General features: G+C 52.0%; 1 protein-coding gene across 6 annotated transcripts in view; it reads right to left on the bottom strand.

Annotated features, from left to right (window-relative positions):
- MYLK (myosin light chain kinase) overlaps positions 1 to 25014 on the bottom strand; it is a 270952-nt gene that overhangs the window by 66681 nt on the left and 179257 nt on the right. For 5 of the 6 annotated variants that reach the window (XM_011950787.1, XM_011950783.1, XM_011950784.1 and 2 more), the window contains 4 exons: positions 23517 to 23588; positions 22107 to 23092; positions 14840 to 14956; positions 4331 to 4417 (listed from right to left, as the gene is read on the bottom strand). In XM_011950787.1, coding sequence (XP_011806177.1) covers positions 4331 to 4417; positions 14840 to 14956; positions 22107 to 23092; positions 23517 to 23588 — 1262 coding nt within the window. Of the gene's footprint in view, positions 1 to 4330; positions 4418 to 14378; positions 14495 to 14839; positions 14957 to 22106; positions 23093 to 23516; positions 23589 to 25014 lie in introns of those variants that run through there. The other variant, XM_011950788.1, reaches the window with a different exon arrangement.

Genomic DNA, 25014 nt, shown 5'->3' with positions numbered 1-25014 from the left:
GAGGCCGAGACGGGTGGATCACGAGGTCAGGAGATCGAGACCATCCTGGCTAACACGGTGAAACCCTGTCTCTACTAAAAAATACAAAAAACTAGCCGGGCGAGGTGGCGGGCGCCTATAGTCCCAGCTACTCGGGAGGCTGAGGCAGGAGAATGGCATAAACCCGGGAGGCGGAGCTTGCAGTGAGCTAAGATCCGGCCACTGCACTCCAGCCCGGGCGACAGAGCGAGACTCCGTCTCAAAAAAAAAAAAAAAAAAAAATTCCCATCAAGAGGCACACAGCGAACACTGAGAGGTCTCAAGGTCCAGGGAGGCAAGCTGGCTGCAGCTCTCCTTCCCCCAGCTTTAGTGGCAGCCAGACCTCTGCCAGCCCTATCAGCCAGTCCTCCTGCCACCCGCAATGAGCCAGGGGACATACAGCCAAGCCACATGTGGACAGCGCAAAGTATGTCCTGAGACTGCTGCCAGGCCCAGGTGTAGTGGCCAGAACGTAGGTCAGGGTTGGCACCTCAGTTCTACACCTTACTAGCTGTGAGACCCTGGACAGGACAGTTTAGTTCTTTGAGGCTCTGTTTAGCTCATCCCTAACATGGGAACAGCTATTTATAGCGCAGTTGAGTGAGACTTGGCTGAAGTGACACAGATCGAGCTCCTGAGGTGCTCCCAGTGCACAGGCACTCAGTAGAGTCTGATTTTATTCAGCCTGCAGCTGTCCTGAGACAGGTGCCCTCACAATCTTCACTCCAGCATCTGGGTGGCTCCTCCCTGTCTGCCTCCTCCCCATCTGATGTTACCATTTTCTCTCCAGTCAAACCACATAAACCGCATTCCTCTCCTTCATACCCTGACCCCGTTTTCCTCGTCCCGAAATCCTCCCAAGCTGCTCCCACCTCCCCGCTGCACTTGTGAGTCGGTGTCTGGCAGGTTAACTTGTACTTCTGTCCGCTTTCTCTCACCCTGTCCTTGCTTGCATTGGGGTAGATGCCCTTGGCTTTTCCCTCATGCTCCCCAGTGCTCAGCAGCGAGGGAGGTGTGCAGAAGAGGGACCTGGTCACCATCTGTTTGATGAGAAAATCACTCAGCCTCACCCCAGGAAAGATGGATTTCCCTCTTAGACTAGGTACTTCTCAGCCCTCGACACAGATGAACACATACACACACAGCCAGATCACTCATGGAATCAGAGGTGTCTGGGACTGGGGACGGCAAAGCTAAGAGAAAAAGGCAAGTTGCAGAGGTGTACAGACTGTGTGATTCCATCTCTGTGAGGCAAAAATGCAATGGATGTACTTGTGCATGTATATAAACACTCATGGAAAAAAGTCATTAAGGATTTTTGGGGCTTGAGTAGAATTGGGGGTAGATGAAAGAGGACTTTCACGTTATACATAGTATATTTCCATATTGTTTAAAATGCTTAAATAAGAATGTGTGTATATATAATGTATACAATTAATAAACTAAGAATTATCCTCCAAAGGGAGAAAAGAACGGGTGCAGACCTAAAAGACATCTCCTTCACTTCCATCTCTGGGCAGCCGCCTTCTCAGGGCACTCCAGAAACAAATCCCAGGGTATCTCTCAGGCCCCCAGGATACAGGCTTCTGAAGGACAAGAGGGCAGGGGTGCAAGCAGGTGGAGGGCAGCTGTAGCCAGCCTGGCACTGCTCTCAGTGCTGGGGCGCTAGGTTTGGGGTGACAGGGGTAGGGGGGGCGGTGGGCCAGCAAAGGGGTACAAAGTGGCCATGACTTTGGAGTGTGTGGAGATACACACTGCCATTCCTTCAGGGGCAAGATGTCTGAAATTCCAACATGGGGGCTCTGCACATAGAGTGAAATCCAAGTGGCGTCTACTGGAGTTAATCCGGTTGTGAATGTGTTTTCTGCAGAGATGAAGCACTCGCTGCCAGCCTGCTGCTCCCCCACTAACTCGGATGGAGCTTCATTCCCTGCTTCCAGCCTCCCCACCACAGTGCCTTGCTCTGCTCTCTGGGCAACGCGATACTCTGAGGATGCTGATGTGAGGGTCCCCAACGCGGGTCCACACTTAACAGAGGCAGCAGGGGAGACCCCCTTCTGCTTCTCAAGACCCACAGTGTGGGCACCAGGCTTCTCCCTGGAACAGCTGGTTTCCAGCTTGACTGCACATGGGGTGACCTGGAGCTTGAACAAATACTGAGGCCTGGCACCCACCCCTGAGATTCTGATGTAATTGGTCTGGGGACAGGGGAAGCCTGCGTGGCAGTGGTTTAGAAGCTCCCCAGGTGAATATAACACGCAGCCAAGGGTGTGAGCCGCTGCTCCAGACTCGGACAGTGACAACTTGCATGGTGTTTCCATAGCCTTCTGTTCTCAGGGCAGAGAGCCCAACTCCTCCTCTGCTCATCGTCTCAAGCTTGTTTTCCTCCTCCACAGTTCGGCTCTGACCCCATCTCATCTCCTCAAAGGCTCATTGGAGTGGGTGTGCTGAGGGCTGGAGGCCGCCCACCAGATCAACCCCTGCACTGCAGCTGCTGCACCCAGGAGTGGGGGACAGCCATGCCATAGCCCCAGTTCACAGCCCCTGGTGCCCTTCCTACATTCTCTGTCTCTTCTGCTTACAGTTTTCCATACCAAGTATAGCACGGGCCCAAGGAATATTTTTGGAAGATAAAATTATTAACCCATTCTCACTAGGTTTTTCTTGGTATTATGTATGCATTCCCAACAACTTATTAAATGTCCACTCTTGATATTCTCAGGCTATCTACCTTGGTTAAGCATCAGTGAGAAATTAATTCCAATTTCGCTGCCCCAGGCTGCGTTCCCCCAACAGCCTGGCTGGGATATGTTCGAGGAACCCAAGTTCATCATTAGGAAGGTAAGAATAAAACAAAGTCACAAACACTGCATTGTAATGGAAAAAGATTGTAGTCTGAATTAATCAGGCTCAATTACTTTTCTCTATCAGTATGGGCAATTAGGAGCTTATCTTGTTTTCTGTTTGTTTGTTTTAAAACACAGCATGTGCTGGGGATGTTCAAATGACTCTGCACCCTCTGTTGAGACTGTAGGTTTCAAAGGATAGTTCTGCTGTCAAAATTAGATGAAAAATTATAAGGGCAGCCAGGGTGACATTGTGACTTTTGAAGCCCTTCTGCCTTTATTAGCCCCCTCCTCCACCAAAAAAAAGTACATAGATTAAATTATATATCAAGTATTATATTTGAATTATGTAAATTATAACTGCATGGGTATAAAGATGAATATATTCATGTTATGAATTAAAACATTGTCTTTGACTTAAAAGTTCACTTTTTTCTTCTAATTTTATAAGCTATTACAGCATTTGGCAGGCCTGTAAAAGCATTGTGGACCCTACGCATGGTGCCTAATGGATGTGTGGACTCTGGGGAAGCTGAGATCCAAAAAGAGGAAGGTAGCTGTCTATGGTCATGGAGAGTCTCCTTTCTCTCTCGGCTTCTTATACCACACTGCGATTTGCCTTCCATGAGCAAGGCACAGCATGTGTCATTCTGAAAGGTAATCGCTTGAACAGACTCTGTACAATGGAGGAGGGAGGATGAGACCCAGACACGTCTCTGTGACACTGGGAAGGAGGGAGTGGAGAAGCCACGTGCTGACACTGTGGGAGCTGAGGTGAGGAAGAATTCAGGGATGAGGGACTTTTCAGAGGAGTTTGCCAGAGAGGTGTCCCATGGAGAGAGGTGCCAGAGAAGGCACGAAGGAAGGAACTTGGGGGCTGTGTAGTGCGCAGCGAAGAGCTTGGTTTGGCCTGAGTATAAAATAGAAGTAAAGGAGCTGGGGGCAGCACCGGGAAAGATAGGCGGGGGCCAGGCCACATGTGGGACCATGTGTGCACATGCGAGCTAGGTGTGTCCTGGGCGCTAACACGTGGAGTTTCGCTTGTGGGTTTTGCAGGCTCTGGGGGCCGCTACATATTTCAACCAGGAGTGATGAGATCAGAGCTACAATCCAGAAAGAGCCCCTGGGAGGGCAGGGTCAACTGGGGAGAAATTAGGAGGAGCTCTCCCAGAGTCTTGGTGGGAAGTAAAAGGGCGTGAAGGAGGTTGGGTGGGGGAGGCTGATAGGAGGACAAACTGAGACGTGCAACACCACCCAGGCTGGAGACAGGCTGGGGAGAGCACTGGGATGGGGTGAGAAAAGGCCACTGGTTCTGTTATTGGGAGTTCACTGGGCACTTTGGGGTGTGGGCGGACATCAGACTTCCAGGAGCTCGGGCAAGAGTGAGTGACCAGGAAGTAGGGGCTCTGAGGCTGCCCTCAGTCCCTGCCCCTGCCTCTGCCTGGTGAAGCTGGGCGAGTACTCACTTTCAGTTCCTAGCACAGGAGGAAGAGAGCTCTTGGGCCTCCGGGATTTCATCTCTGGGGCCTTGGTGTTCTCACTGGCCGGAGCATCTGGAACGAAACAGGTAACAACAAACGTTAGTCAGCAGCTGCTGAGGAACTGAGCAGAGGGGGCCTCTCGGTCAAAATCCCACCTCGACCAAACTCCTCCCCCAACTCTAAGGGCCCTTTGTGCCTCCTGGACAGAACAGCACCTGCATCCAGGCAACCTCCTTCACCCTCCATGAGAGCACCAAAGAAGGGCTGTCCACTGCCCTGGGCCTGATTAATCCGGTGGAGACAGCACGATCACCTTGGCAAGATGAGCGCACAGGCTGCCCTGGGAGCTTGGGATGATCCCCCAGGAATGCCATTGCTGGCAGAGTCGGGGCAGAGTCACCCCTTGCTCACCCCCCCGGCTTTCTCCTCCATCAGGCTTTGTGTCCGTCCTGCTAGACATCCTGGGTCTCCAAAAGGCTGTCTCTCCAATAGGGGGAGGAGGGGACAGGGTCCCTGCTCTTGGGCTCATGGACTAGAGCTGGCACACAGCTTCTGATTTCTCCGACTCTCTTCTGCAGACCAAACTTTGCAGTGACAAACCAAACGGAGGCCTCTGAGCAGGCAGCCAGCATGCCTCCCACCTCTGAGACAGGGTCTAGGCCCCACTGTGGGGCCTCTGCTAGCCCTCCCCCAACAGGCCCAGTGAAGCTGGGCACAGCTGCCTGCTGGGCGGACCTAAAGATGCTGGGCGGTGCCTGCCCTCAGGCTCTGCTCCACACTCCCTCTGCCAGAGGAAACCCTCCCTCATGGAGGGCAAGCAGGGAAACATCACTTGGCTGGGCTGGGCTGGGTGGGAAGGCCCTCACCGGCCCCCAGGACACTGTGGGGAAACCACCCGGGAACTGGGATAAGGAGGAGCTGGTTGAGTGGCTATCACTGGGCCCCAGCACGTTCACTGGCCTTCCTTTCCCCACAAGAAGCGCTCTTTGGGGACGGCACTGAGAGACAGTCTCCCCCTTGGAGCCCTCTCCCTGGGCGTTCTTTTCCTGCTCCTGAGGAAAGGAAGCTCAGTGGGGGCAGGGGGTGGGTGGGGGGACTTTCCAGCGGAGGCTTCACCACATTCCTGAGGCTTGGCTGGGGAGGAAGAGCCCTCTCACGTCCGCCTCCAGGACTGGCAGTCAGAGCTGATCTTGCCTAGACTGGGCTCCTGGGGCTCTGAGGGGTAGGCACAGGGAGCAGAACTGGGGGCTGGGGACATCCTCCTCCCAGCAAGTGGACTCTGAGCTGCCTCTGGATGCATTTCTCCTTCTGGGAGGCATTTAGGCCCCTCGCCTTCCCCAGAACATAGATCTGCCCGCATGAGTCCCTCCGCTCATCACCACCCCACAGGCTTCCTTTCCAGCCTAGTGCCTGCCTCCTCTCTGTTTTGGGCAATCCAGGGAGGAGGCTGTGCGCGGGTGTCGCAGGCTCATGGCAGCTCAGAAGCAGACAGGCCTCCAGGGGCTGTGGGGGCAAACCAAAGACAGCGGAAAGCCCTGCATGCACCATTAGGGGCTTTAAGTAGGACTTCTTAGCAGTACATGACAGGGTGTCGGGGGGATCAGACAGCCAAAGCAACCCTTTCAAGTAGCCCTTGACACCAAAACACTTCCTCGCCTCCACTCCCCACTGCAAGCCGAACTCCTGCCATCTCCCATACGGGCAAAAGAGCCCCAGATGGCACATTGGGGTCCCTGCTATCTGGAGTGGACACTCTCAAGCTCCTCAGAAGGCTGCCTGTAACCCAGCACGCCAGTTCCATGGGGACAGAGAGAAGCAGAAAGCCGTAGGGCAGGGATGATTTCATTTTCTTACACTGGACATTTTCCCCAAGGATCACGGTCATTCTCAGCTACAGAAAAATCCTCTGGACATAGTTATTTGTCAGCTTTGGTGGATCTCACCCTCAGCTGTATGTTAGAAGCACCTGTGCCAGGGTATCTCACCTCACAGGTCCTGGTTTCATTGGTTTGGGTTGGGGTCTGGGCGTGGTATGACCCAGAAGCTCCATGGATGACTGATACTTGGCCAACAGAAAACTCCTCGTCTCTCCTCAAGCACAGGGAGTGCACAGGGAGTGGCTCCAGGACTATTCCAAGAGGCAGAAAAACCTGGCAGTGCTTCCCCTTGATATCTGGGGATGAGGGTGCCATAAACCAGGGGCATGGAGTCAGTCTAAGCTTCCCTTGTCTGGGGCTCTCCCTTCTTCCCTTCCTTGAAGACCAGCATTTCTAACCGTCGCCGATGACAATGTAAAGAAGGTGTACCCAGTAATTGTTTTGTTTGTTTGGCCCCTTTTCTTTGAAATGGAATCTCACTCTGTCGCTCAGGCTGGAGTGTAGTGGCATGATCTCGGCTCACTGCAACCTCTGCCTTCCAGATTCAAGTGATTCTCGTGCCTCAGCCTCCTGAGTAGCTGGGATTACAGGCGTGCACTAGCACGCCGGGCTAATTTTTCATATTTTCAGTAGAGATGGGGTTTCGCCATGTTGGCCAGGCGGGTCCTGAACTCCTGGCCTCAGGTGATCTGCCTGCCCCGGCCTCCCAAAGTGCTGGGATTACTGGCGTGAGCAACCGCACCTGGCCCTTCTTAAGGAAGAGGAGTACAGGGCAGAGTATGTATGCAGTTCTGCACTCCTTGGCTTCAGCACTCATTCTCCTGGTGAATCTTGCAGCATAGAGGAGGGAGAAGAAGGATCAGGTTTGCTTTTTTAACTGATGAGTAAGCTGAGGCACAAGAAAGCAAAGGATAAGAGGCCCAGTTTTCCTGGGTTCCTGAAAGAAGGGCAGCAGGGACTGAGACTCCTTCTGTCCTCATGCGGTTGTGTTGGGCTTTACTTCCAAGCATCACCACAGTAGAGACCAAGAGAGAACAGCTCTAGTTTTGGCTTTGTCATCAGCAATCTTGGGAACTTGGAGAAATAATTTAAACTGTCCCATGTCTCTGTTTTCACGTCTGTACAAGGGAATCACTTATTTTCTCTACCTCATGGTGTTCCAAAGCCCAAAGGAGAGAACATATGCAACGGTGTTTTGGAAAGCAGGAAATGATCGTTTATCAGCTGGGTGCGGTAGCTCACGCCTGTAGTCCCAAGACTTTCAGAGGCCAAGGCAGGCGGATCACTTGGACCCAGAAGTTCAAGACCAGCCTGGGCAACATGATGAAACCCCATCTCTATAAAAATTACAAAACTTAGCCGGGCACTGTAGCATGTGCTTGTAGTCCCAGCTGCTTGGGAGGCTGAGGTAGGAGGATCACCTGAGCCCACAGAGCTTGAGGCTGCAGTGATTATGCCACTGCACTCCAGCATGGATAATAGAGTGAGACCCTGTCTCCAAAAAATGGAAAAAAAAAAAAGAAAATGATCACTTACCTATGAATTAGTTCCCCTTGATAGCCACATTCCCTTACCTCCTTCTGAGTCAGCTTTAAAATTTTCCACCTTTAGAAAGCCCTCCCTGCCCTGCCCCATCTGCCTCTGCCTCCGTCCTCGGCTCTAGGGTGCTGGGGTTTCACTGGACATGTCAGTACAGTACCCAGTAATGTGCTTTGAGTCTTATTTTCAGAAGTTCCTGCAGCACTTTATCTTTCCATCTGGCCATGAGGAAAGGGGCTCAAGTTCCCCCTTTCAAACTAGGCACACCCCAGACTGGGAGCCTCAGGAGGTGACCGCACTCCACCTAAAGTGTCAGCATGGTGGGGCTGTGCATGCACCACGGGGCCCTGCCAGGGATGCAGAGCCAGCAGACCTCCATGCGAACTGCAGCAAGGAGTGGGCTGGAAGGGCCATGTGCCTAATCAAAACCAGCTTTGTGCTCACATGACTGCCCAGGGGATAAAAATAATAGTAATATAAGTTTAAGAGCAGCTTGTATTTTCTATTTTAATCATTTTGTGATGAAATTAAACTCCATTGCTAGATCTAGGCCCCTAAGGCTGAAGTCCTTTGCTTGTGTCCCCAAAGAAGTGTGGGGAAGGAAGATGGAGGTGTGGGGAAGTGGGGGGCCTCTACATGGAGAGGAAAACGTGTCCTTCTATGGACAATGCCTCACCCCTTCCACTCCTGGGCTCTGGACTCAAGCTCTCTGGGCAGCATTTTTTTTTATTGTTTCCCTCAAGAGGTTGGTTCCCTGAACTCTGACCCCATGCAGGGGGCATGAGGTCTTGGGAAGCTTCTTGGAGGGGACCAGCTTCTAGGGGCCCCCAGTGGGGCAGGGCAGAGGGGCTGGACTTCAGCTTCTCCCTGGGTTGGCTCATCCCTCCTTGCTGGCCTCTCTCCCTGACTGAGTGCAAGCAGTGTGCTAGCATATTAAGGAAGAGAGATCAGGATGCTTGCGCTTCTTTCTGGCTCTGCTGCTTAGGAGCTGTGAGTCCCTGAGCAAGTTCCTGAACTTTTCTGAGTCTGAGTTTCCTCACAAGGAAAACGGAAATAACATCACCTCAATAGAAGAGTGAGGGAGGTGTGACCAAGTAAGAAGGTGATGGCTGACATTTACTGGGTACTGACTCCATGTACGCACGGTGCTAAATGCTTTGTGTTGATCTATACCATCAGATCAGGTTGAACTATACCATTCACCAGTAATGAAGTGTTTTTGACCTACAAAAACAGCAATTATATTTAGTTCCACATAATACCTGTTAGTTGTCTGTGATGATTTAAAGAATAAATGTGGGCCAGGTGCGGTAGCTCATGCCTGTAAGCACTTTGGGAGGCTGAGGCGGGTGGATCACCTGAGGTCAGGAGTTCGAGACCAGCCTGGCCAACATGATGAAACCCCTTCTCTACTAAAAATACAAAAATTAGCAGGGCGTGGTGGTGGATGCCTGTAATCTCAGCTACTTGGGAGGCTGAGGCAGCAGAATGGCTTGAATCCAGGAGATGGAGGTTGCAGTGAGCCAAGATTGCACTACTGCACTCCAGCCTGGGCAAAAAGAGCAAAACTCAGTCTCAAAAAAAAAAAAGAATAAACGTGGGGGTGGGAGCAGACTTAGTAATACGGCAGGGCCGAGGTCAGCAAAGGAGGGGTGGGTCAAAATCAGCTAAGCAATAATCAGAAGTGCCCAGGGGCCAAGGTAACAGTGGACCACAGTGGTTAGGAAACGAGGCTTGGCTTTAACTTCCCACTCCGCTACTTAGGGTGACCTTGAACAGATGACTCAGTCTCTGTATGCCTGGGATGAGGCTGTTGTTACTATCACTCCCCTGAAGCCCTCCTGCAAGGTCACCAATGACCTCAATGTTGCCAAACCCAATAGCCAATGCTCAGGCTCATCTTTATTTGGCAGCAGCACCTGACACATTCATCTTTCCTTCTCTCTTTCTCTCTCTCTCTCTCTCTCTTTCTTTCTTTCTTATTTTTTGTTCAGACAGGGTCTCCCTCTGTACCCCAGGCTAGAGTGTAGTGGTTCAATGTTGGCTTACTGTAGCCTCGACCTCCCATGCTCAAGCTTCCTCCTGGCTCAGCCTCCTGAGTAGCTGGGACTACAGGCATGCCCCACAGCATCCAGCCAACTTTTGTATTTTTTGTGGAGACAGGGTTTTACCATGTAGCCAGGCTGGTATTGAACTCCTGGCTCAAGCAATTCACCTGCCTCTCAAAATGTTGGTATTACAGGTGTGAGCCACCACACCTGGCCTGGAATATTAATCTTGATCATTCCTTCCTTTTTGAAGTTCTTATCATTTGGTTTCTAGGACACCCCCATCTCCTGGGTTTCTTCCCATATCACTGGAGTACTTCCTTCTTAGTCTTCTTCGCAGGCCCCTGCCCCGCCCCTGCCTCTCTCTCTCTCCCTCTTCTTATCTTCACCTCTGTACTCTCCAGGGACCTCATTCAACCCCAGGGCAGTGAATGGCCTCTGTGTGTGGATGGCTCCCCATATCCTGCCTCCAACCTTGACCTTCCCCTCAACTTCAGGTTCATCTAAACACCTCCCTATGTGACAGGACTGCTTGAGAGGTCAAATAGGCATCTTCAACTTCACATACACTAAACTCTTGACCGTGCCCTCCCCCCTACCCCACCATTGATCTTCACTCCCCCCATGAAAACTAAGACTCATCTTTGACTTCTCTCTCTCTCTCTCCATACCCAGCTCATCAGCAGCTCCTATCAGCTCTACAGCCAAAGAGGTTATGCATCTGATCACTTCCTGCCCCTGTTGTGGCAACCCCCGATTGTGCTCTCTGCTTTCCCTCTGACTCATCCTGGGTCTGGTCATCACATGGACATGAGTGATCCTTCATAAATGTCCAGTGTTGGCCCATCACACTTAGAATAAAATCTCATTTTTTTTGGTCATAGCCAACACTGCCTGGATCTGGTCCACGGTCCTCCTCAACCTCACTTCCCACCATCCTGCCCCTTGCTCATGGCTCCACTACCCTGGCCTCCTGCCTCATCCTGAAATGCCTCAAGCAGAGTATCCTCAGCTCAAGGCTATGCTCTCGTTGTCACCTTGTCCCTCTTCCTTCCCTGGCTTCCTTCAGTCTCTGTTCAAATGTTCCTTCCTCAGAGGGGCCTCAGCAACCACTCCTTCCAAAAATGGTACTCCCTTTCCCATTACCTTGCTTTGCTTTCTCCATAGCTGGTGACATTACCTGAGGATATGACACAGCTGTTCACCTGCATTACTGCCTCTCTCCCACTAGAAAAGTCCCAAGAGCTGGAACTTCTCCTACTTCATTTTCTGTTTTAAAACCAGCTCCTATGGCAGTGCCTGGCACAGAGTGGGCACTCAGATATTTCTTGAATGACTGAGTGATGGCATGAGTACCCACTGGAGTGTCCCTCCCTGTCACAATCATGCATGACCCTCTGTAGTCACAAAGCCCTGGTCTCACTGGTACCAAAAGCTGGGTGCCCTAGCCAGGGTGGCTGGGGACAGGAGGCCTGAGTTGAGAATGACTGGATGAGCCAGTGAGGGGCTAAGGTGCTTTTTGACTCCTCTCATGGGATTCTGGCCTAGGAAGGACTTAGTTTCCTCACTGCTCATCTGGGTTGGAATGAGAGTAAAGGGGTTTCTGAGTCCCGTGTGCAGAAGGACCTCCCCGCAGGGAGGGCTGTTACTCAGGAAGGTCTGGATCACTCTGGGAGTGGGCCCTGCCATGGTAATTCACTGTGCAGGGAGGCTGCGCCAGGCTGTGGAAAGGGGCAGGTTTCTGAGCCAGACACTGAGTCCTGCCAGGATATTTCATGTTGTAATTCACCGTGCAGGGTGGAGCCCCAACACTGGATCTTCGCCTACTGTCTGTGGGGCCCGGAAGGCAGCTGACCCTTGGTAAGCCTTGGTTTGCTCACTGAGAGAGACACCCTGCTCAATTGTTGCATAGACTGAAAATGCAAAGTGCACAAGAGTCTCTGGCCAGGGCAGGCATTGAAGGTCAGCTTGTTCTCCTCCCAGACGAGTTTTCGGGCAAGTCCACATTTACTCTAGGTTTTAGCTCCCTTCTATGTGGCACAAGTTAACCCTTGTCTTCTGCTGAGTTCAGAAGGAAGGGTGATATGACTATAATCCAGAAAGTACATAAACACCCCTTTTCTTAGGAAAAAGACCCAAACACATGATTAAAATAGCCAGCTCTGCTGTGTTATAAAGGTGACATCCTTTATCTTTAAGATATGAGGGTATCAGTAGTGTGGGTAATGTGGACTGGCCAGTGAGCCCCATTTGCCTCATTTTTATGAGATTTTGAAAGATATGTTGGCCTCAGATGTATGGTCTCGATGGTGTTTGGCACAAGATGAGTGAGTGATAGCGACTTTCAAGGGCCAGGCCAGCCCTGCTGCGTGGCTGAGGAAGCCAGTCTGAAGTCAGCACCAGCTGTAGTCCCATCGCCTAGTGGAGATGGACCTCATTGCCCCGTAAGAGGGATGAAGGCCTAGTTCTATGCAGAGGTCAGGTGGGCAGTTGCAGCTGGAGACACATTGGAAGAGCCCACACAATGGCTGGGCTTGAAAATTCAGTCACTGTTGCTCCTTAGGGCAAGTAGTTCTTCAATGTATTCTGATTCATGACTCCTTTAAGAATTCAACTAAAAACTACGGACCCCTCTCTTCAGAAAGATGCTCCAACCCACATAACGCAATATTTTGCCTGTAATTTCAGGGGATGCACAAACCCATTGGGATCCCCAAGTCAAGTATGATGCCTTGGGGAACAGGGAGAGCTGAGGGGATGAGGGGACAGAATGAGGGCAGGAGACCTAGCCTAGCCAGTGGGGTGGAGCACCAGACAATAGAAAGGCGACAGGGGAGCCGTCAAGGCGACCACAGTCCTTTACCACTTTCCTAGAGAGGCTCTTGATGGAAAAATAAAGCTAAATGTGGGCGAACGCCCACCTGGCATACAGGACACTAATGTATCTGCAAGTATAGCAACAGGGAAAGAAGAGCAGGGGGAAGAAGCTGGCCTTATCCTTTCTGTCAACAAAACCAAACCCAATGGACTGAGAGTCGGTCCTGTTATCTCAGCTGGGCTCCCTCCTTTCACTTTTCTAGCTCTTCTTCCAAGACCTAGCTCCCAATTTGCAGCTGGAGGCCAAACTCTGCGTTTGAAGGAATTAGGGATAAATCATGATGGTCATCAAGATTAGCAGAGCGGACAAGGGAATCCGCCAGCAGACAAGGAAACTGCCAAACAAAGCCCTTTAAGTTGCAGAATGAATTTCCCAAATCTTAGAAAAAAAAAAAAAAAAGAATCCCCAAGTGTATTCAGTAGGGGAAAAGGAAATTTCATCTTGAAAACAGATCTGGAAAAGGTGCTGACATTTTACCGATAAGGAGAATGAATTGCTCTCCTGCCTTCAGGTAGCCATGCAAACAGGACCTAAAGAGGTTTCAAAAGCCGATAACCTCCTTCACTAGCTCAGGAACTTCCTTCACTAGCTGAGTCCCAAATGAGCAGAGGGGTATTAGAAGTGGGCTTTCAAGGATCAAGTTTCCAGAAACACTATACTTTACTAATGCAGCACCTGTACAGAAAGAAACAGGACTGTGATCTGAGTGGGTGACAGCCTGGGTGAGGACAGACTCCCACACAGGAGTCATCAGCCACAGCATCCCCTGTGCAGAACTTCAAAACATGTGTCCCACGCCCCCTCTGAATTGACCATAAACTTGGACCCATCGAGTCTGCTTCCTTAGACTCAGAGCCCCTCTAGCACATATACGCACAATCTCCAAGGAGAAGTACACAGTATTAGATGAGTTCAGCTTACCTTTCGGCTACTAACAATTAATTTGTGCTGCCATTGTGTTTTTACAAAAAAGACGTTCTTTTCCACCTCTCTCCTATTCATCATGTTCCACAGAGCTCAGCTTTGTGATCAGGAAACCGACTGTCAAGTCCAGAATGAGGACACGGGCTCTACATGGTGTGGAATGGCAGTGAGACACACTAGGACTTCAGAACTCAACTGATCACACCCAGGAGGGAGAAGAATAAGCAAGCTGGGCTTCAAGATGCCTTATTTGGACACTAGTTTTTGATGTGTCTCTGATGGTTATTAACCAGACATTTCAAGGGCAAGAAACTATTTCCCCAAAACTACTTTTTGAGACATTTCCAGGTAAGTGCCAAATACAAAGAAATGACACTGGGTTGTGGGTCTTGGGATGGGGTTCTGGTCCCGGCTCGGCTCGGCCCTAAATGTGCCAGGGAACACCCTCCCCCTCCATTGCATTTCCTCATCTAAATCATCACGAGGTTCGTCCTATTTCTCAGGCTCCAATTCTACACTCCTCAGGAAGGAGAGAAAAAAGAGTCACGAATGCACTTCTGACATTTCCCTAGGACAAAGCCCAGTTCCTTGCAGCTTGGCACTGCCTCTTCCTAACACAGAAACTCCACTAAGACCTGGCAGGCCTGCTGTCTCCCCGACGTGTCCTCCCACCTCCCTCTGCAGTATTATTATTATTATTATTATTACTGTTTTGTTTTGGCAGAGGCTGCCTGTCCTCTCCATCCAGAGACTCAGCCCCAACTCACCTCCTCTAGGAAGTCTCCCACATGGGCCCCGCTCTGCTCCCTCCTCCTCACGGCTGACCCTGCTGGGTCCGTCCTGCCAGCTCAGACACTTGTTTGTTGTGTGGCTTTTGTAAAATACTCTGTAGTCATTTTCCTGTGGGTGTGTCTTTTCTATTGCCCAGTGCCCCAGCTTCCCAGCTCAGAAGGTTCTGGGTGTGGGGTTCAGGACTGGGAGGGGGACAGGATGGCCAGGGGAGGGGTGAAGAAAGAGGCCATGTAGGTGATCAAGTAGAGCTGCCACTTTCCTTCCTGTCTCTTTTTCTCTTGGCAAACGATAGGTTGACATCCAAAATGAATGCCTTTAGGCAGGGAGGGTAGTGTTGGGGGCAGTTTTGTCTCACAGGCAAGGTATGGTAGGGAAGGGAGGGGCTGAGAAATGGAACCCCGTGTGTGGGTGGTGGTGATGGGTGGGCATGACCTACCTTCCACGGTGACTTGGCAGGAGCATTCAGCCTGGCCAGCATCATTCTTGGCTACACACTTGTACAAGCCTCTGTCCTCAGGCAGTGCCTTCTCGATGGAGACGGAGCAGAGTGAGCCTGGGGAGGAAGAATTGTTGAGTGAACCAGGTGTGGTCGTAGTACCTGCCCTGGCATCTGGAGCACAGCAGGTGAGTGTCACTCACACGGGCAGCCTCTGGGAGCCCAGAAGCCAGAGGCCTTGTGGGAACCAATCCCCTACTCCTCACCAAAGCCAGGGCACTTTCTGCTTATAACCCATGTCCAAAATAACTGATCCCTAAATCCGTTCCTTCCTGATACCTCCTCCCCTACTCCAAAGAGTCCTCTTGTGGGGACATAATAGAAAGCTGCAAAAGAAGGGAAAGAAATAGCTTCTGCCTTTGGAGACCATCCAATACAACAGAAAGAGATGCACACAGGCCCTGCCCCCTAGACATCACCAAGAGAGAAAAGGAGTCCGACACAGGGTTACAGACCTGTTAGGAACAGTGACAGGTGAGGGGGTCCCACTCTGTGTACAGCAGTGATGCTGTGACTGCATTCTGGAAAAGGGAGCTATGAGCAAAGAAGTGGGTGGAGGAGGCTAGGAGCACTTGTCCAGGAGGGCACTGGCCTGTGGGAAGATTTGTTGGGAGGTGGTGACTACAGCCAGGGCCCCAGGAGCTGACTTTTTAGGAAGGGTGTCTGAGCTGGAGAACCACGGCCAATGAAGGGCGCTGGGCCTGCAGAGGGGCCCTCTGGGGCTGCCTCCCTTCAGAGTTGGGTATTCTGGTTGCCCCAGAGAGAAGTGGGGATGGCCTTCCTTCTCCATGGACTCTCCCCTGGGCCTGCCTTCACTCCCAGCACCATCTTCTGGCCTGGTTTGGAGAAGGAGGTGTCAGCTAGGCACACACAGAAATCTGGGGTCTGGTCCTGGCCCCTGCCAGCTCTCTCATCCCAGGGCTGGTTACTTCTCCTCTGTGTGCCCCCTTGAGGAGGTTCCCCAGGGTGTGGAAAGAGGCTTGCTAGGCCAGGCAGAAGGGCGGCAGTTCCTAGTTCTTGCTTTCAGATGCACAAGCAAGTAAATAGCAGGGCATCCTGCTTAAAGCTGCCCCTGTTGTCAGGGCAGCAGCCGTCACACAGGAGGACAGAGCCAGAGCCATGTACACTCTGCCGCCTGGAGCTGCCATCTCATGTCCCACAAGCCGCTGGCATTGGGAAGGAAGAGCTGGGTGCATTCTGGGTGGACACCAACTACTGTCCCTGACCCCATTATACAAATGCACAGACCTGACCAGCAAATACAAGGAGACTAGAAAGAGGAAAGATGACATCAGTTCTCCTCAGAAAGCCTCACTAAGGCTGGAGGAGGAAGTAAGGGTGTAATATTCCACTTTACTCCTTGCCACCTGGGCAATGTTTTAACAGAGAAACCTTCATCCTATAAACTACCTAGGGCAAGAGGGCTGATCTGCACCCCACTCCCAACCTCTTATACCCTTATATGACCCTAACCCTCGGGAAGGCTTCATTCTGTTTTCTTCCCTTTGTGGTTAGGAGACAGAATCTGTAGAAACTGTAATGGAGAGGATTTAGGCTGGAATTTTAGGAAGTCTGTCATAGGAGTAAGAATTGTGAGGCACAGGAGTGGGGAATGAGGATAACTATGTCCTGGAGAGAGAACTTTCCATTCATCTGGGTGGGCAGGAGGATGCCAAGATGACCTCTAGCCCCAACTAGAGGGGCTCAGAGGCTTAGCAGGGACCAATCCCATCTGGAAATTTTCCCTCAAGTCAGGGTGGGGCTAAGGCTTCGGGTACAGATATCCCACCCCCAACGCACATCCTGTTCAAATCCTTGATTTTCTTTCAGTTTCAGTCCCTCAGCTGCCTTGAGCCCTAAGTCAAAATGATACAAGCTGTAAAGACAGTACACAGAGAGTAGGGGGCATGTGGACCTGGCCCCCGCCTCCTCTCCCAGGTCAAGGCATGGGGCAGGCAGCTTTTCCAACCTGCCCAGAGCCTGGACCCCTGGCCATGTGCATGGGCTTGGGGAGGACCCCCTGGTAGGCTTGCAGGCTTGGCTACCCCAGATGAAGAATCTGGTATTTCCTGTGGGACAGTTCATTCTTGACCTCCAGAAGAAAAGCTGTTTCCCAGAGGTTTTTTTTGAGAAGCCTCAGCCTGGTGGGGAATTTTGAGAGGGAGATGAGGGGGATGGGAAAGGTCAGCACTACTGCAGAGCTCTGCCTGGGAGAGCCCCTCATGGCTGTTGTGGAGTAAGTGCTCCTGGGTCTGAAGCTCTCCCAGCTCTCTCCTTTTCTGAGTTGAGGGCAGAGGGGAGCAACGGGATGTGGGTGGAGGGAGGGAACTTCCTGGAGGTTCTGCTATAGGACTGCCTCAGTCAGCCTACCCAGCCCACCTGGCAAGCCCAGACAGTACGACTCATCTCCAGGTCCCCCCTGCAGGCATGGTGTCCTCCTTGTTCCCCCTAATCACCCAGGCCTAGGTGGACCTCTTCTGTGCTCCCAACTCTGAGCTCATCCATGCCAAAGCATGGCTCACAAGGCCATTGCCGACTTGCATGCCTGTCTCCCACACCAGCTCTCGGAGGGGAGTGACCCTGTCTATCGCCAGTGTTTTTCCCAAGCCTGGAATGCAGTTACAGTAAAACATATTTGTCATTCCGAGAAGGATGAAGGGGTGTTTCTGTAGCAGGTGATCTGGTAGGATCTATGTAAGAAAAGATCACAAACAGTCAAATAGAACTTACTACTGAAAAAGATAATATATGGTTTCTGAAAAAAGAAAATTCAGAGTTCTTCAAGTGAATTATGCGCACAACAAAGGGGGCTAGAATAATGCCTTGCTCGTAGTAGATGCTGCATAAATCAATTTTTTGTAGGATGAACTTACATGGGTTTTTAAAAAGCCTTTGCAAAATTCTACCCTGAAGGCAATTACAAATGAATTACCTATTCACAACAGCAACGAAAATGAATCCTCATTGTTAGACTGGGACAAGTGTTTCGCCAGGAGGAGGAGCCTGGCCCGGAGACAGGAAACAAAGCATAAAGATAAAGCCCTTCTCAGGCCACCACAGAGCTCCCCTCAGCTCAGGGGGCCATCGGCCTCCCACCCCTCAGCACAGGCATGTCCCAGAAGGGCTGGGGAAAGACTTGGGGGCAGAGGGCAGGCCCAGCTGGTGGTAACTGTGAACCCCATCAGCCCTACAGCTCTAGGGGTGCAGGAAGAGGAAGGATACCTCCACGTGTCTGTGTCCTGCCACAAATCAACTAGGGGTCAACTCCAGCCCAGGCCATCAGACCTCTTCTGCTCTCCTCAGCATGAAAGGGGGTGAACTAAATGGGGTGATGTAATCCTGTTTGGGAGGGTCTGTAGGCTATGAGCCCTATCTAAGCTACAGACATCAGAGAAGTCCCCTGAAACCTAAAAACAGCATGTCCACTAGCAGTCAGTGCAAGCAGATACACAGGTTGATGGGGAGGGGACAGTGCAAGAGTCTCTTGTGGCCAAAGGTGGGTGACAACAGGAAGGCATCCTGGAGGAAGTGAATCTTGTTTGTAGCAGAGCTGACAGGATGGGGATCAGTGCAGCGGAGCGAAAAGGGCTCCAAGTCAGGAAGCCAGGGGCAGGGCAGGTGCTGAGCTGAGCGTGAAGGACGCAGGACGGGAGGCCAGTGGAGCCATTCCTTCACCTTCCCCTATAAACCTCCTCCAACCACCGGCTTCCTTATTCCCACTGACACCACCACTGAGACCCCAGCCACTCAGACACCCACACTTAGTGGTCTTCCATTCCTTCATCTTCTTCACCTACCCCGACCCCCATTCTGCCCTTCCAAGCCAGGCAACAGGTGCCATTACTTCTATCCTTCCTTCTTGAATTGGTCACTCCCTGTCTGCAGTTGTGGCTACTATGCTAGTCTAGGCTTCACCGTCTTCCTCCCGACCACTTCAGTAGGCTCTATATTTGTCTTTTGGGCACAGAGTCCACCAAAACCCCTAAACTGAGCTTCGTGTACAGTGCTCCTCATTTCAAAATCTCGCATGACTCCCTACTGCCTTTAGACTGGAATTCCTTGGCAGGATATAGGATGAAACTGGGGCCATGTCGTCCTCTCCAGCCCTGAACAAGCTGTTAGCAGGATGCCTCTGCTGCTGTGGGCCACCCTCCCCCCTCCCCCCGAAGCCCATCCCCTCTGGCCTGCCTTCAGGGCTTAGATCAAAGTCCAGCACTCAGCTCCCTCTCTTCCCACTTCCAGCAGCTCCTCCCGACACACTCACATCACTTGTCAGCACTTGGCTCTAACAATTTTATCACTATGAGTGTGTCTTCTCTTTCCAGATCTATTGAGAAAAGACCCACTCCACCTCTCAGAATGCCCTACTCCCTGCGGAGGGACCTGCTCAAGTGGTGACTGATAGACAAGGCTTTAAGATAAGCTTTCTCCTTAACAAAACATCGGGCTCTTGAAGTCTTGGTGAGTGAAGGGACAGAGGGTGGGGCTGATTTTTTGAGACAATGCACTCTCCTGTATTGAAGCAAGACAGGTCCATTTCAAGGTCTGCTTCCACCACTGCAGGGAAAATACCAGAAACCTGGCAAGGCTGGGGGCACCATCAGTGTTTCCACCTTTGGACAACTGTTAACAAAATCGAGGAGTGAGTAAGTCATTAGTGTTTTCTGTTGATAGACAAATTCTCAGTTGCCACCAGTATCCTGACAAAATAATAGGAATTAACTAAGAGGTCATATAGCACAGTGGTCTAGGCACGGGAACTCAGCCACCTGAGTTCAAACAGTTTGAACTGAGTTCAAATCCCAGCTCCGTTACCCCCAGCACCTTGCACTGGGCAAGGTCCATAACTTCCCTGTTAGGTGGACAGTACAGTCATAGTTGGGAGGATTCAATGAGTGAAAAGTGTAAGAGGCCTAAGATAGTGTCTAGCACGTAGTGTTCGACAGATGTCAGCTATTCTTTAAACACAATTTTAAAATATTTACAAGATGTCTTACAGTTTGATTTGGGGCTCTCTCTGGAATCCCTTCCCACCTCTCCTGGTCTCTCTCCTCTCTGTGTGCAGCCTTCCTTGGATCATTTCTGCTGCCGCTGCTCTGGATCTGAATTGTTCCCTCTGGGACGGTTTCCATGGGAAGGGAGGCTGGAGTGGCTAGGATCTCTAGGGTGTTTACCACTCAGGCCCCAGCAGGGAAAACATACTGTAGGCACTCAGGGTGCAAGAAGACAGTGGCTAATGGCTCAGAAGGGTTTCTGAGACCAGGCCTGGAGTCTGCCTTACAACACTTAGTTAAGTGAATTGTTTGTAAGTTGCTGTTGATGACTCTGGGTTTAAACCCCATGCAAGCCCGAGAGCAGCTGTCCCCAGCCGACTTAACCTCAGTTTCCCTGAGTCTGGAGCAGCCACAGACCTCCCAACGCCAAGGCTGCTGAGACCCTGAAGCCCATGGGCAACGCCAAGCCTGATGAGAACCTGAAATTTGCTAGCAAGGAAGAACTCAAGAAATACGTTAAGAATGATGTGAACTGCAAGAGAGGCCATACAAGGACCACAGATAATGAAAAAAGATCAGACAGCCAGGCGACAGCCCCAACCTTGTCCTGAGGATGGTGGATGCCACCCTGCATCCTGCCCGAAGAGATCACCATAGGGCGACCTGGGAAATGCTCCCAGTCAGGGTTTCCAATCAGTTTTACCAAGGACTTTCCAAGTGGGAGAGCCCCACAAGGGTGGCAGGACAGGCTGTGGTGTCCACTCCTCTGGACGTCTCACCCCAGCTCAATGATCCCCTATGCCTCAGGGGAGCGGGGCTGAGCCAGCAGAAGTGGGGGATGGAGGAGATGACTTCTGGAGGACCCTGCCAATCTGAGGACGTCCACATGGAAAAGTTACTGCGTCAACACATTAGCAGAAAATAACACAACTTTTCTCTCTGCCAGCCAGTATCCCCTTCACTGCTTCAGCGCTGAGATTCAGCACACTCAGCTGCTCCAGGTGTGCTATGCCAGATGTAGAGGGAAGACAGACCCTTACTGGGGGCTGAGAGTGATTCTGTGATCTTCGAATGCTCCATTCTGCTTGTGAGGGGAAGGCAGGCAGCATTAGAAGGTGAGGGAGGGAATGGGGAGGGTGCTGCCAGGGGACAGGGAGGGGAGCAGCCCATGGGGAGAGCACTCTGATATCTCAGCTGACTAAGATTTGACAGGACCTGTCCACTCTCGCCTCTTCTGTGGCTGCCCTCTGCCCCTCAAGGGTGAAATGTCACTTCCCGGGAGCTTCTTTGTACCCTGCCCTGGCCGGAGCCACCAGCATCAGCTCAGGCAGGACTCTGTTCTGTGCTGGCAACCTATCCCTCCGCTGGCTGCCAGAATGGGGTGTGGAGGTCGGCTGGCCTTGGAGCTCCCACCCAGACTTGAGATTTACAAAAGTACTTCAAACCAAATTGAAGGTCCAGAGAAAATACTCCTGTGTCACCCCCATCTCTTCTCCAAGTATAAACTGGCCCCTCTGAAAACTCCAGACCCCAAAAGTCCACACAGATGGAAGGATTTGGGGCCCCCCTCCTCTCCCCACCACCCAAGAATGTGAAATACCAGCAAACAAAAGTCTCGTCCAAATTAGGAAGCGAGCAGCTCTGTCTGCCCGTGAGTGTGTGCTGTAGGGGCTGTTTTGGGATTTGGGCTTTCCCGACAGATCCCTTCAAACCCACAATGCTATCAAGACTGAAGTTATTCTTGACCCCAACTCAGAGCTCCGTGCCACCTGGTCACTGCACACCCTTCCCCAAACCTAAGACGCTGCTCTAAACAGCTCTTTACTCAGAGCTTCTCGCTGGCTCTAGCCTCCGTGTCCCCCACCTCCAAGCCTGTGAACAGAGCCCTCTCCATGCTGGAGCTGGGAATCAACTCAGGCTCAGGTCTCCTCCGGGGAGCCACAGGTGGCGGTGCCATGAGAGGGCTCTGCCAGATGGGCGCCGAGATGTGGGCATGTGCCACAAGGACCAGCATCCCAGCCCTTAGCCCCAGCCTTGGTGCATGTACCCAAGGTCCCTGAGCGGGCACCTATCCTTGAGTGAGCAGGAAATGGGTGCGGCCCTCCTACCCAGGCTATGGGCTGCTGACAGGGGTCAGCAAGACCAAGGCTCCATGAGCCAGCAGTGGCCCTGGTACAGCGGCCCCTTCTTCCCCAACCCCCACACTCATTTACCTTCCTGGGAGAGGACGATGAACTTGGTGGTCTTGAGGATCTTTCCATTCAGCGTCCAGGTGATGGTGGCTGGGGGGTCAGAAGACACCTGGCACTGGAGCAGCAGCTTCTCGCCCTCTGCCACACGAACATCTTGCAGCTTTTCCTTGAAGACTGGGGCTGTCCCCTGGCTCTCTGATCTTTTTTCATTATCTGTGGTCCCTGCATGGCCTCTCTTGCAATTCACATCATTCTTAATATCTTTCTTGAGTTCTTCTTTGCTAGCAGATTTCAGGGTCTCAGCAGGTTTGGCATTGCCCATGGGCTTCAGGGTCTCAGCAGGCTTGGCGTTGCCCATGGGCTTCAGGGTCTCAGCAGGCTTGGCGTTGCCCATGGGTTTCACGGGCCCTGAAGGCTGTGCATTGCTCAGGGGCTTGGAACTTTCCACGGCCTTGGCATTCAGGGTCTCAGCACTGCTGCTACCATTCTCTGCTGGTAATTTCTTCTTGCCGCCCAGCACTGAGCGAAAATCTGGGGTGGCAGGTTTTGGCGGTGGCACCTTCTCAGGCACGGGGGTCTTGGGAGTCCCCTTCTTGGCCAGGACAGAGCGGAAATCGACCTGCTGGGGGCTGTGCACCTTCCTCTCTTCCTCAGACACAGTCTTTGGCTTCACTTGCCGCTGCAGGTTGGCACGGAAATCCATCTGCTCGGCTGGGATCTCCTTCAGGTCGTCTTCCGAGAGGGTCTTGGTACTCACCTTCTTCCCCAGGAGGTCTCGGAAGTCCAGCTGCTCCACCTCCTGCTGGCGGATCGCCTCCTCGGTGTGCTGCCTCGTCTCCACGCGCCTCTTCAGCACCCCTCGCACGTCCTCGCCGTCTTCCTCCTCTGGCCAACCCTGCCCTCTTGCTGGCCAGCCAGGCCTCAGGGTCCCATAGCGGTCACTACCACCACCATCAGCACCAACTCCTCCACCACAGAGGCCCTCACAGCTGGCAGGCTCCCTCCCCCTGCAACCAGTGAAGGGAGAAAGGAAAGTAGCAGGAGGAAAAGGGGCTGGGTAAGAAAGAAACGTCAGGGGAGAGCAAATCCCTGAGGGTGGGAGGGTAGAAGGGAGCGGGAGGGGAGGGGGGAGGCCGGCCAGGCTGTGTTTGTAGATGGGAACATTGGTGAGAGGCGCTCACTTGCTTAGTTGGTTTATTACATCGGTAATGACTTCAGTAGCCTTATAAGGGTGTGTGCAAAAAAAAAAAAATCACTCCCTCCTTCCCCTGCTCTCCCTCCTTCATTCGCCTTCCAGGCTCTCCCTTCTGGCTTTGGCAGCCTCAGCTGCAGGACACAAACAATCTAGGGCTGCTGGGCTGGGGCTGCCGGGCCTGGAGGAAGGTGGGGATGGGGGCATGGCCTGGTGAGGCAGCTCTTGGGGGCACTCACCGTGGAAGGGCTCCGGCAGGGCTGTTCTGTAGCATCAGTGACACCTGGCAACTGCATTCGCCAACCCGGTTCCTGAGGAATTCCAAAGATCAATAAAGATCAAGAGGCCCTCTGGGCAATGGGCCTGTTCAGTGTGGACTTGATCACAGGCTGCTGGCCACCGGGGAAGATGGAAGTCAACGGCTTGGCTGTGACATTCACCCCAGCCTTAGATTTAGGGCAGGACCCTCTCACTCTGTGGTCACCCTTTATTTTCTCAGCTCTTATTTAAAAAGAAGAAGAAAAACAGAATCTCTGGACGACAGCTAAGGCAGGCATCCAGAAGTAGGAATACTTTTCTGTAAGTATATAATATAATCATTCAATCAATCAGTCAGTCAACCAATAAAAGGGGAAGGAGAAAGGCTAACCCTGCTGGGGACTGTGATAGAGCAGCTGGGTCTAGACAGACAGGCCCTGGTCGTGGGCCTGCCCAGCGCCCTTGACTCTGACTCCATGATCCCTTAACACAGAGGTAGTTCCTTTCCCTCTCCTTCCCAGGAATGGAAGCACCCTCCACCCCCACTCACTGATAATGCTCTCAGATCAGAACTTTTTGTGTTAAAAACCCAACAAGTGTTTTCCTACATGAGTGGCCCTTTCTCTTCTTCCTTCAGGTGGGCAGGGCTCTGGATTCTTTGTGTCCATAAACCTGGTCAGTCTCCCGCTGGTGCACAGAGGCTCAGGCCCTCTGCTCAGGGGAGGGGCTGTACCCTGCCTGGCTGCAGTGCAGTGTATTTGCAGCAGATTGTCCCCCCAACCCCATAAGGCTGCCACCTGCTGGCATTTCTGAGCTTTGACCAGCCAAGAAGGTTCTGCTCAGGCTAGGGGAAGTGGTGGGGGCAGGTCTGTGAGCCAGAGAAGACTAGTGATGGTTATAACAATTGCATTTCATACAGCACCCTCCAGCTTTCATGACACCCACAAGTTCTTTCTTGATATCCACAGCATGCCAGAGAGGTATAGAGTACTGCCATACCCAATTTAAAGATAAGGAAAGGGGGCTCTGGGGTGGGACCCTCAGGGTCTCTGACAACAGTGCTCCCACTCATGCCCCTGGATGTGGCCGTCTCACTAGCACTCAGACCCAATAGCAGATGTGCCAAGCTCTGTGACAGATTCTTTACATAAGCCATCTCATTTAATCTCAGAACAGCTCTGTGAGATTAGAGTCAGCACTGTTTTTATAAGGTAAGAAAAATGAGGCTTATAAAGGTAAAGTAGTCCAGGCACAGTGGTTCACGCCTGTAATCCCAGCACTTTGGGAGGCTGAAGTGGGAGGATTGCTTGACCGCAAGTTTGACACCAGCTTGGGCAACATAGCAAGACCTCACTTCTGTTAAAAAATAATCATACTAAAGGTCAAGGTTAAGTAATTTGCCTAAACTCACAGAGCTTGCTAGTGGAGGCAGGGGTTAGGAACTGTGACCCTATGACATTTGCACCCCACCCTATTCTG

This window comes from Colobus angolensis, unplaced genomic scaffold (genome assembly GCF_000951035.1).
Source record: "Colobus angolensis palliatus isolate OR3802 unplaced genomic scaffold, Cang.pa_1.0 Scaffold31, whole genome shotgun sequence".
Taxonomy (NCBI): domain Eukaryota; kingdom Metazoa; phylum Chordata; class Mammalia; order Primates; family Cercopithecidae; genus Colobus; species Colobus angolensis.
This window is presented reverse-complemented; position numbering and strand designations above follow the sequence as displayed.